This window comes from Stenella coeruleoalba, assembly GCF_951394435.1.
Source record: "Stenella coeruleoalba genome assembly, chromosome: 8".
In the NCBI taxonomy this organism is placed as follows: Eukaryota; Metazoa; Chordata; class Mammalia; order Artiodactyla; family Delphinidae; genus Stenella; species Stenella coeruleoalba.
The window spans coordinates 362806-374037 of record NC_137154.1 but is presented as its reverse complement, the minus strand read 5'-3'; the positions used below and the strand labels follow the sequence as shown (position 1 = coordinate 374037).

Genomic DNA, 11232 nt, shown 5'->3' with positions numbered 1-11232 from the left:
GGCTGAGAACCAGCAGAGCTGATTTGCTGCCACTGGGTGATGACTTACTCTGGGCAGCCGTCTGTGAACCCTGGTGTTCTCAGCCAGCCCTGGAGGGCCCTGCTGTGCGGGGCGGGGGGCAAGCAGGAACTCTGAGGCCAGTCGGGGCACCAGTGCCTTCCCCCCAACCCAGTCTGGCCCTGCGGAGCGACAGTGAGGATAGCTGCCCGGTACTCACAGCAGGCAGGGTCCTGCCCTGCCATCCACTGGTTTGATGGGAGCTGGGCCTTTCCTCGCCTCAGCACATTTCACATCATTGTTTTCAAAGTACAGTTTAAAACTCAAAAGTAAACTTTTCAGCAACTCAAGGATTTGCTTAGTGATCTGAAGCACTTCTGGCAACTTTCGGGGGGTGTGGAATTTTGTTCACCTGGAACAGCCTCAGAGGAAGGTTCTGCCTGAGGACCCTCTCTGAGCTGGAGAAGAGGGCTGTCAGCATCCTCAGAGGCAGCCTCAGGCCAGGGGCAGGTCCCTGCCGGTGACTTCAGAAGGAACGGGTGTTCCCTGAAAACAGACACGGAGACCAGGGGGCTTAAGTACGCCCAGTTCTGTGTCTGCCGCCCTTTGGGGAGTGGGGAAGCCCATGACACTAGGAAGGGCATGGGCTGGTCCTCCCCTTTCCCCTGTGTGTGTAGGGTGGTCCCTGGATAGCACCTGGCCTTGCCCTCTGCTGGCCTACGTGCTCAGCTTGGGAGATGACGCCGTGCTAAGGCTCAGGGCTGGTGCCCAGCGGCCCATCCAATCCTCTGGAGCACAGGTGGGGGCTACAGGTGAAGGGAGCAGGCCCCTCGGACAGTCCCCAGTCCTCCCACCCAGGGCAAGGCCTTACTGGCCCGTGCACTCCAGGCTGCACCCTGTGTGGCCTGTGCTTGGCCCTATCTGGAGTCACAGGTCAGGCAGGCGTGTGGACAGGTGAGGGGATGGGCTGGGGGCTCCACAGAGGAAGCCAGGGCCAGATCCCTTTTGCCACCAGGCCCGTGCAGCCACTCCCATCCCTGCTGCAGCTCAGGCAGGAAGTACCGGCTCCTGGTTACTCCCATAAGCTGTGCGCTTGGTGGTTTCCTTGCTCCTTGCACTCAGGACTTCACGTCCCCTACTGTCGGCCCCAAAGGAAGTGGGGAATGCCAGGCCCGGCTCAGGGGCCACCCCAGGAGAAGGCTGAGTCCATCCCAAAGTTGCCCGCCCCCAAACTAAGCACGAAGACCCCTGTGATCTAGGCTGTCCCGTCCCCTGTTCCTCAATACACGTGGCTGCACCCAAGCCTCAGAGCCCCCCAGGTTCTGACCGGCAGAGCTCTCCCATCCCAGCCACAGCTCTCTGAGCTGGGAGCCTGTGGCCCAGCCCAGGACCAGGGCTGTGATTTGGACCTCGCCCTGCCCCAATTTCAAGGCTGCAGGCATGCAGCTGAGGCTTCATGCCCACCTGGGGAGTGGAGGTGGGAGGCACACCCTCCAGGGGCCAGCAAAGCTCCCTGGGCCTCGCAGACCCAGGAGTCCCCACAAGCTCTGAGACTCAGGAAACCTGATGGACGGGTCTGGCGTGTCCTTGAGTCCTCATATCCAGGAGCCACCCCAGAGCGGGCAGCGCTTTCTGCTGCTGGTGGGGAGCAGGCCAGAGAGGGAAGCCAGGTGGGGGAGGGGTCCAGACAGAAACCCAGGTCAGTGCTGAGGCTGCTTCAGGCGCCCAGCACCACTCCAACCCCAGGCTCAGGTTGCCAAGGAGAGAAACACCCCCCCCAACCACCACCACCACCACCACCACCACCACCCCGCACAGCAACAGGGAAGGGCCACCCCCCCAGGGGGTGGGTGGACACAGCAGCCTGAAATGTGAGCCCCTGGGAGCTCCGGCTTTAGACCAACTGATGACTGGTCCCTGGGAAACCCCCATCTCAGGATCTTTGGCTGCTGCCAGCCCCAGGCAGCTCAGGGGACTACGCACGGACCCCACAGACCCTGCCCATTGCAGCCTTGGGACACACTTAAGCCACGTGGGGCAGTTTATTGAGGTTTTAGTGTCGGGGTAGGAAGGCAGCACACACACGTGTGTGCGCGCACCTGCACACACACGGACGTGGGGAAGGATGCCTCCCACACGCAAGCGCATACCTACAGGCTGAACACAGGGTGGTCCGTGCACCTCTCTTCCCCAGCAAGGAGCTGTGGCCTTTGGGGCCTAGTGATTTCTGGGCTGGCCATGCCCCGTGCTTCTCCAGGGGTCTGCGCAGATTTGACAAGGACTAGAGCAAGAGTCCTCAGCCTTCCCCTGCCCACTGCAGCAGAAACCCTAGGGCTCCGAGGAGTCCCATCTCAGACCCAGGGTACCAGGGCTTCCCACTGCATGGTGGAAGGAGTCCTCTGTGACCCCGAGCTTGCCTTCTGTCATCCAGGCTGGGCTGGCCTTGGCTGCCCTTGCTCATGTCATCAGAGCCCAGGGCTGGGCTGGCACTGGACGTCCAATCTGGGGCGAGAGCTGCTACCTCCAGGAGTTCTGCCTCATGGGGGTGACTGTGGGGAAGACATGGGCTGAGAGGGCTGCGGGGGCCACAGAAGGACCTCATCCCACCCAGAGTGGGGGAGACAGACATACTCTCTGGGCTCAGGCTGGACACCAGGGCTGGACTCGGGGGGGCTCCCAGCAGGGGCTCTTCTCTGGACGGAGGCAGAAGATCCTGTGGGAGAGCGGGTCAGCATGGAGCTGGGCTGGGCCTCCCGCCAACCTGGCCACCCTCCAGAACCGCTCTGACCTGCGTGCCAGGGGGAGCCCCATCCGGCCGTGGGGACGGGGACAGTGCAGCCCCCGTCTGCCGGATGAACTGCTGCAGGTTACACTGACGCAGCTCCCGGTTCAGCTCCTCCAGCTCCTGGGCCTGGGCCTAGGGCACACGGGACCCTCAGAGGCACACGGGACCCTCAGAGGCGCACGGCCGTGGAGCCGCACGGCCTCATGCTCTCCCTCGTCTGATCCTGAGACCAACACCCAAATCCACCCTGCGATGGAGGAACTGGCAGGGGTGCGGGGTCCAGCGGGCTCACCTGCAGGGCGTGCTCAGCAGCCTCCAGAGCCCTGCCCACCAGGGCAAGGCTGCCCTGCACCTCCACACTCTGCCGCTCCTGGGCGGCCAGGTCCTGGCGCAGGCGTTCTGCGACAGACGCTGTGGGTGAGGGGGGCCCAGGGGCCTCTGCGGCCATAAGTAACTCGGCCTCCAGGGCGCGGGTCTGGGCGTCCAGGGCCTGCAGCCGAGCGGCATGCTCAGCCGTGGCCGCGCTCAGCGCCTGCAGGCGGGCCTGCCCCTCGTGCTCCCGGGCCTGCTCCCGCCGCAGCTCCTGCTCCCAGAAGGCCTCCTGGCCCAGCTCTGCTGCGTTCCTGCGCACCCTTCGCTCCAAGCCCTGCAGGTCTGCGCAGCAGCCCGGCTTTGGTGCTACGGGACCCACAGGCTCGGGGGGTACAGGGTCGGGGGCCAGCCCAGGGAACCCCAGGCTGAAGGCCAGCGCTTTGCAGGGCTCACGGTCCAGTGCTGGTCGAGGCTTTGGGGGAAGGCTAGCTCGGATTGGGCAGCGCTCAGGGGGAGGGCAGCTGTCTGAGGAGGGCCTCCCAGCGAGGCTGGGTCCTGTCCGCCTCAGGACAAACTGGACATCGCTGGCAAACTGTCCACAGGTCGCCTGCGCACCCACGGGACACTCCTGGGGTAGCAGCTGCCGTTCCTTCTCTCTGAGACGCTGCACAAGCACGAAGCGGCCTGTCTGGCCTGGAGTAGGAAGGAGGGGTCAGTCAGTCCACATCCCTTACCGTCTGTCCACCTGGCTTGTGCAGTTGGGGGCAGGCAAGAGGGATCAGCAGCAGCCCCACCCTCCTCGGGGCACCCCAGGTGCACCTGCTGGGCCCATCCGTGCTTCAGGGGACTCACCTATCGCTTGGGCCAGTGCGATGACCACTTCCTGACAGGTGGTCTGCTCTGAAACCCCACAGACCACACGCTGGATGCCATCCACCCACACCTTCAGCTCCATGGCCGCCAGCCCTGAGAGCATCCCTGTCCTGCAGGGAGGGTGAAGGCCACAGGGTCAGGCTCTGCCTGGCCCCAACACAGCCTGGCCCCGCTCTTCCTCCTTGAGGCCTGCCCCTCACCCCCTGAACTGGCTCAGGACTGCTGCCCCTCAGCGTCTGCTGCCCAGCCCCACCTGCAGGCCGCGCATTCCTGGGGGTGGGGTAGCAAAGACCAGTGCCCCCCAAAGGGGGAACCAGTGTGCCCTCCCGCAGCGCTCGGAGGCTTCCCCACTTCCCAGCCTGCTCTCGCCCCGCCCCACTCCCGGAACAAGGCAAATCATTAACCAGACCCAGCCACCTGGCTCGGAGGGTACAGCCCCTCCCGCGGGGCGTCCTCCCGCAGACCTCGGCCCTCCAGACCCACCGCACCCGGCACGGGCGGCCCCTCCCCACTCCCGCCCGTCCCCGCGATCGCCGCGAGGCCGCTGTCCCCGCCCGGGGCGGGTGCAGGTGCGGCGCGGCCCCCACGCCGGCCTGGCTTGCGCCCCTCCGTCGGAATCGCCGTCCGGGGCCGCTGCCTGCGCTCTGGAAGTTCCGGGACCCGGCGCAGCTCACCTGGACGCTCGCCTGCCCCCGGAATCCGGACGCGAACTGGCTGCTGCCAGGCGCCGGGCGCCGCCGCAACCTGCCGCCTACAGCGCCGCGGGAGCGCCCCGGCCCGCCACCCCATTGGCCCACGGCCGGAGAGCCCCGCCCCACACACTTCCATTGGCTCCGCGGCGCGCACTGCCCGCCCCATGCCGACGCCCATTAGCCACCTACTCTGAGCCTCGCCCCTGGCCCTCCCCATTGGCTCCCCGCCCGTCCCGCCCCCGGCGGCGCCCAGGTGTGGGCGGGGCTCCGGGGAGCAGCGGGGCGGACAGAGCCCGGGTCCACGTACGCCCCAAGCCCGAAAGCAACACGGAAGCGCGTCCCAGACCGCGGTCGCAGGCGGCGCGTGGGGCAGGTGCCTGGCCGCGCTCCACGATTGACTTCCGCAGAAGCCGCCCAGTCTGAGGAGCCTCCTGCCTAGGGAGGGGGCGCCGGCCTGGGACCCCACGAGCCCGGCCTGCGCCTAGCGGAGCCGCGGAGCCAGAACCGCCCCTCCCCCGGCCTGATGGGCCCGCGTCGGAACGCACAGGGGTCGGGGGCTCGTAGCGGGAGGCAGTGGAGCTGGTTGCCCGCTGCACCTCTCTGGCTGCTGCCGGGCTGACAATCCTGGTGGGTGAGGGGGCCGCCCAGAGGTTGCCTGGGACAAAGGCCCTGGACTCTTTGAGGTTCCTTCCCCCCACCCTTTCTTGCCCTCAGTGGGGCCCAATGCCTGCCCAAGCTGTGGACACGCTCCTGCACCAGGCCAGTCCTGCTCTCCTGCAGGAGACCCCAAGCCAGCGCAGCAGCCAGGGCCCCTCGTGTGGCCCAGCGGCAAGGGCATCCAGAGGCTGTACTCGCCCAATCAGACGGCCACGGGCGGGGGTGGGGGGTGGGGTGGGGGGTGGTGTCCTCCCTCCCACCACAAGCCCTACCAAGAGCAAAAGCTGAAAGTCTGAATGAATGAATGGTGAAGGAATGAAGGTGGGGTGGGGGTGGGGCAAATACTGGAGGGCGTGAGTCTAATGGGTCAGGTCTGGGGCCTCACTTTTGTCCAGAGGCGCGGGTGAGGGGACCATTGTCATCGTTATATAAGTGTCCCCAGGCCTCCCTGCAGTTGCTCAGTGGTGGAGGTGGATGGGGGAAGGGGAAGGGGAGGCTTCTCTCTCGGTCAGGTAAATGGGCACCAGCCGCTATGGGCACAGAGACCGTAGGAGGAACTCAGGAGGGGTTCCACTGCTGGTTAGAGCTCAGCAAGCCCCTCCGCCAGGTTCTCCGAGCTCTCACCTGCCTCTCCCTCCTCCCCAGTCAGCTCAGGCCCCAGTGAGGGCCACATTCTCACGAAGGCCGTCCTGCTGGCCTGTGGACACACTCACAGGGCAGCAATGCCACCAATACCCACTGATCACCATGGTCAGGCTGGGGAGGGACGGTGGGAACCTGCCCCAGGGTCGGTTGGAGGTGTTGGGCTGCGCTGGGGACCATGGCAGACCCTACTGGTCACTCTGTGTCCTCTGGGCCTGCGGAGGTTAGCTGGGCTGTAGCTCAGCCTCTCACAGCTTCTCCTTCAGGCTGGACAAGGAGGGGGCCCAGGGTCCACTCAGGGCCCTGGTCTGGGGTCTCCCTGGAGACTCCTGGTAACAAACGGCCCCTCCCCTTCTGGGTGCTGGTATCCATGGTAACACTGTAGAGCCTTTCTCTCCCCAGGCCTGCTTGGATTTCAGGCCTCAGGTGAGTGTTGGCGGGAGGGCCCTGGGTCTGAGGGGGACGGGGACATCACCGGCAAAGGACTAGCACCTTTGGGGACACTTGCACTAGGCTGGGGGGGCAGGATTACAGCTCCTGGAGGGCAAGGGTGACGGGGGGAGATGACAAGGAATGTGTGAACACCCAAGTGACATGGTGCCAGGGGTGGGGGTGACCTGCTGCCCTGGCCTGGTGAGAAACACGCAGGTGTGGACACCCACGTGACTGGCAGTGTGCTGTCCTGTGGGGCAGACACACACACACACACACACACACCCCCCTTCTTGGAGAGTGACGCCCTGTGAGCCAGCGGTACCACCTTGGGGCTGCCATACACACGCACGTGCGCTGGCCATGTAAGGAGAGCCCTGCAGGGGTGCCCACACACGGGACCCAGGGCAGCCCTACCATCCTTCCTCTGAGCTCCCTCAACATCAAGAATGGACCCTGAGTCTTGTCAGGAGGCTGAAGATGCCGAGGAAAAGGCTTTCCCATCCCTGGTGGACCGAGAACTGGTCAGCGGCCACGTGGGGCCCCCAGCCAGCGCCTCTCCTGACCGTGGGGCTCCCGCATGCCCTCAGGACACCAAGCCCAGCTCCACCAGGATGGTCTCCTCTGTCAACCCGCAGTAAGGAGGGGAGGGGGGAGGTCAGCCGCTTGGGCCAGGCCAGCCAGAGAGCAGGGCCTGATCAAGTGGAAGGAGCGCTGGCCTTTCAGGTCTGCCCCGGAGTCTCTGGACCCCCGCACTCTGCGGCTGCTGTGGAGGCAGCGAGAACTGGAGATCCAGGCCCTGCGGTGGGCGATCGAGAACCACCGGGAGGCCCGACACTGCCGTATCCTGCAGGAAGTGGCTGGGCTTCCAGCTGAGAGGTCAGCAGCATATACTGCTGGTCCCCCGCCTGCCCAGTCCCCGTGCTGACCCTAACTCCGAGTTCATGTCTGACTCCAAAGTCCACTGCCAAGATCGCAGCCCTGACCCTGGCCCTGATCTTCGCCTCTAGCCCCTGTCCTTACCTGGTCCTGATCCCCCGCCCCAGCCCTGAAGAAGTTAATATACTGTGAAGCCACCCAGACCCTAATCCCGAACATGTCTGTGGGTGCTGAACCCAACCTGGACGCCACCTCCAGCCCAGACCTCTTCAGGGCCTGACCTGGCCTGGCCCAGTTGCACTCTGTGCCCTCAGGCCCCTAATGACAGCGAAGAGGAGCCCCTCCTTCTCTCCTTGGCTGCCGACCCAGAGGTGGGGGCTGCTGAGATTGCCCTTTCCCCCAGGAGCTCGTGCAGCCGGAAGCTCTTGCAAAACCAGGTCCAAAAGCTGACTCTGGAGTTGGAAGAGCAGAAGGGACAGGCCCAGCTGGTGAGGGGCAGGTGGGATCAGGGAGTGGGGTGCGGACGGGGGGCGGAGGGGGCAGGCAGGGGTTGGCCTTGGCCGGCAGGGTCTGCAGAAGGCCCCGCCCTCCCCGAACAGGAGAAGGCACACCTGGAGGAGCGGCTGCTGCAGACCAGAAACACGCTGCGGCAGCTGGAGGCAGAGTTGCAGGCCTTGCAGAAGTCCTGCCTCCTGCAGCTGGCCCGCTCCTCCTGGGTGGGCCGCACGCTGCGGTCTTCCACGGGCAGTGTGGAGGTGAGTCTGGCCTCTGGGCACCCCCGCCCCCCAAGTCCGCCCTCCTCGGTCTTCCCTCCGACAGCTAGCATGTCCCCTTGAGACTGGCGCTTCCGCCGCGGGTCCCTGCGCTGCCTGGGAGGCCTGCCCCCTCAGGCTGCCTCTGGAACCAGGACCGAGGCCTGGGGCAGGGAGGAGCTACAAGCCCCGTAGTCCCTGACGCCTGGTGCTTAGCAAGTGTGGGCCTCAGGCACTGGGGAGGTCAGAGGGCAGAGTGACCTTGGGCAGAGGGCAGCGCTTCCCCCCAGCCTGCTGCCCCTTGTGCAGGTGGTGACGGCAGAGACCCTGGTGGACCCCGGTGACCTCTCTGAGAACGATCGGCCCCCCACTGCTGGGGAGGTAAGCGAGGCCCTCCAGGTGTGTTCTTGGCTCTGCAGTCCTGCGGGAGGGTCAGGTCATGTGCTTCTTGCTCCCTGGCCAGGGTTTCCGGCTGGAGAATGTGGACTGGAACAGCGTCGCCCACCGGTACCCCAACCTCTTCACCAACCTCGAGTCCAGCTCAGATCAACAGTAACTGCACTGGGTGGGGACTCCCTAGGGGGGAGGGGAGGGGAGGGCTTGCCTTGGTTGGTATGGACCAAACTCCAAGTTCCACCCCTTAGTGTCCCTGGACAGGTCACTTAGAAGGGAAAGGGCTCTGGGGCCATCTCTGTCCAGCCATGAGCCCTTTGCCCAGGCTGGATCCTAGGGACTGGGGCCACAGCTTGGTGTGCCCTGCCCTCCTTATGGAGGCTGGATGGGGGCAGGGCTGGGGTCCACGAGCTGAAGCCACGGGCAGCGAGCTGATCTCGGCCTGCAGGCACCCCTGGGCCCCGCCGCTCCCGGAGCTCCCACCAGCCACGCAGCCTGACCAGTGGAACTCAGAGCTGTACTGCCGGCAGAGTGAGCATCGTCTCAAGAGCGTCGAGTGGAGCTCCCTGCCCCTGGTGGGCACCAGCAGCTCCGGGGGTGCCGACTCTGAGTCCAGCAGCTGCCTGCTGGCTGCACGTTACCATGTGCAGAAAGTGACAGGGGACCCTCTCCAGGCGCCAGGCCACATTGCTGAGTAGAAGGGGGCACAGAGCCTCTGCGGGGGCAGTCGAGCAACATGGGAAGGTGGAGTGGGCGGGGCTCCCCTGGTTTCTCCCCCTCCCACCCCCGCGGGACTGTGATCTCTGCCCAAAGTCCTAAAGGGTGTCCCCCACCCTCTGGGCTTTCACAGTAGCCCAGTTTGAGGCAGTTGGGGCCTTTCCAGCCACATCCCTAGGGGCTAAGGTGGTCTTGGAGGACGGCTGCCACCGCCTTTGCGCTCTGGCCTGAATCCACATCCCCCCACGCCCCAGCAAGTACTGCCAGGCGCTCCTCTGCTTCGCGCAGCCTCCTGGGTCCAGCCGTCTCCCCTTTCTGCGATCCGACCCTCACCTCATTGCTGCTCCTCTCCCACGTGGAGCCTCAGGGCGCAGTGGGCCAGGTCTGGCCTCACCGGAGATGTCCCCAGTGGACCCTCCATATTGGGGTTCCCCTCCTGGACAGGCCGCCTCTCCCTGGATCTCCGGAAAACCCACTCGGACAGGCAGGGCAAGAATGGCCAGGAGCCTGAGTCCCGTGCGGATCCCCACCCCCGGCATTACGGGCGCTGTCCAAGGTGAGGACGGGAGGCAGCCCCGAGCGCAAGGGCGGGAGCAGGTCTCCTAGCGGGACCACGGTGGGAGGGGCCCGAACGTCTCGGCACAGCTCCCCTGCCCGCGCTCCCGCCCCAGCCCCACGGGCTCCTGCCTGAAGATCATGGCGGTGAGCCACCGCCGGGGGTTCGTGCGCATCCTCAACCAGTCGCTGGAGGAGACGGCCGACCTGGGTGGCTTCGTGCTGCAGCAGCTGGTGCGCGACTTCCCCGTGTGCATGTACCGCTTCCCGCCCAGCACGCTGCTGGAGCCAAGGCAACACATCACGGTGCGCCCTGCTCCCCGCGCCCCTCGCGGCCCCGCCCCGGCCCCCCCGCCGCCGGCCCCTCACCCCTCACTGGCCGCCGACGCCGTCCCCAGGTGTGGGGCGAGGCGCCCAGCAGCACCAAGCGGCAGCCACCCTTCTCCTTGGGCCAGGAGCCCGTCCACTTCCACTCCAGCCGGGGCTGCGTGACCCTCCTCCTGAACCCCCAAGGCGAGGTCAGTGCGGGTCCCAGCGGGGGTGGTGGGAAGGGCGGGCTTTGCGGGGTGGAGGTGACCACCGTGTCCCCCACGGCCCCGCAGGTCCTCAGCGAGCACCAGGCCGCTCACTGCGTGACCCCCGTGTGCAGGATCTTCGCCGACAACACCGACTTGTCCATCGACCGTTTCCCGCTCTCAGAGGCCCGGCCCGGTGCCGACCTCGCGGAGCGGCAGCCCCTGCCTCGACCCCCGCGCAAGGGTCGGGTGCAGGAGGCCCGGGCCGGGCGCCGGAGGCCGGGGTGAGAACCTCGGGTCCCCCAGTCCGTACCTTCTCCCCAGGCCCAGACTCGACAAAGACCCCAGACCCCCTACTAGGACTGTCCCCCACCTCCCCAGGGCCCGCCCTTGCCAGGCCCACCCGCCAGCTATTCAGGACACCCCTCAGGTCCTCCACCTCCCCTGGCCCCGTCCCCTCCGGAACCACCCCTTCCCGCGGACAGGCTCTGTCTCTCACGACCCCCCCTCACCGCCCTTCCCCCCAGGACGCGGGTTCAGTTGCCCCGCCTGAGCACCAGAAAGCTCCTCCGCCAGCGAGAGGTGCCAGGGCGGCCCGAGGGCGCCGCCGAGACCCACCCAGAGCTCCTGCCCGCCAGCCCCATCCCCGTCCCCGGTGAGTGCGCAGCAGGGAGGGACGTGGAGGGAGGGGCGGACAGCGAGAAGGGGGCGGCCGGCCGACCCCACACCCTCATTGTCCCGCGCAGAGGCCGCGCTGGGCCTCGAGGACTGCCAGGCTAGGAAGGAACACAAGGTCCGGGTGAGTGCTGGCGCGGGCGTCCGGGCAGCCCCCGCCCCGCCCCGGCCCCGCCCTGCGGCCACTCAGGCTCCGCCCCCCCAGGTGGGCCGGAAGAGCGTGGACCGCGGCTGTCCGATGGTGGCGCTGTCGGTGCAGAGCACGGCCGAGAGCAGGTTCGGCTTCCGCTTCCTCAGCTGCCCGCCCATCACCGCGGACTCGCGCTGGCCGGTGTAGGGCCGGGCGGGGCGGCGGC

At 66.6% G+C, this 11232-nt stretch overlaps 2 protein-coding genes across 3 annotated transcripts; one reads left to right on the top strand and one right to left on the bottom strand.

Moving 5' to 3' along the window:
* Positions 1 to 1947: 1947 nt before the first annotated feature.
* Positions 1948 to 4656, bottom strand: RASSF7 (Ras association domain family member 7). 2 transcript variants are annotated; one of them, XM_079929931.1, is made up of 6 exons: positions 4642 to 4656; positions 3947 to 4077; positions 3075 to 3787; positions 2786 to 2914; positions 2629 to 2710; positions 2366 to 2546 (listed from the first exon to the last, which is right to left on the bottom strand). In XM_079929931.1, exons 2-6 carry the CDS (start codon positions 4068 to 4070, stop codon positions 2515 to 2517), a joined length of 1080 nt encoding a protein of 359 aa, XP_079786057.1. In that variant the 5' UTR covers positions 4071 to 4077; positions 4642 to 4656; the 3' UTR covers positions 2366 to 2514. The 2 variants fall into 2 exon arrangements, with proteins under 2 accessions (XP_079786056.1, XP_079786057.1); XM_079929930.1 differs by having other exon boundaries at positions 1948 to 2710.
* A 2180-nt stretch (positions 4657 to 6836) lies between these two features.
* LMNTD2 (lamin tail domain containing 2) lies at positions 6837 to 11213 on the top strand (the record flags this gene model as incomplete). The annotated part of the gene is given in 17 exon segments (XM_079928322.1): positions 6837 to 7027; positions 7117 to 7269; positions 7673 to 7757; positions 7869 to 8024; positions 8331 to 8402; positions 8485 to 8573; positions 8863 to 9108; positions 9386 to 9486; positions 9576 to 9687; positions 9803 to 9992; positions 10085 to 10204; positions 10289 to 10486; positions 10490 to 10534; positions 10536 to 10611; positions 10614 to 10856; positions 10948 to 11000; positions 11082 to 11213. Coding segments are annotated over 17 exon segments (2259 nt in total). The 5' UTR covers positions 6837 to 6839.
* Between the last annotated feature and the right edge of the window lie 19 nt (positions 11214 to 11232).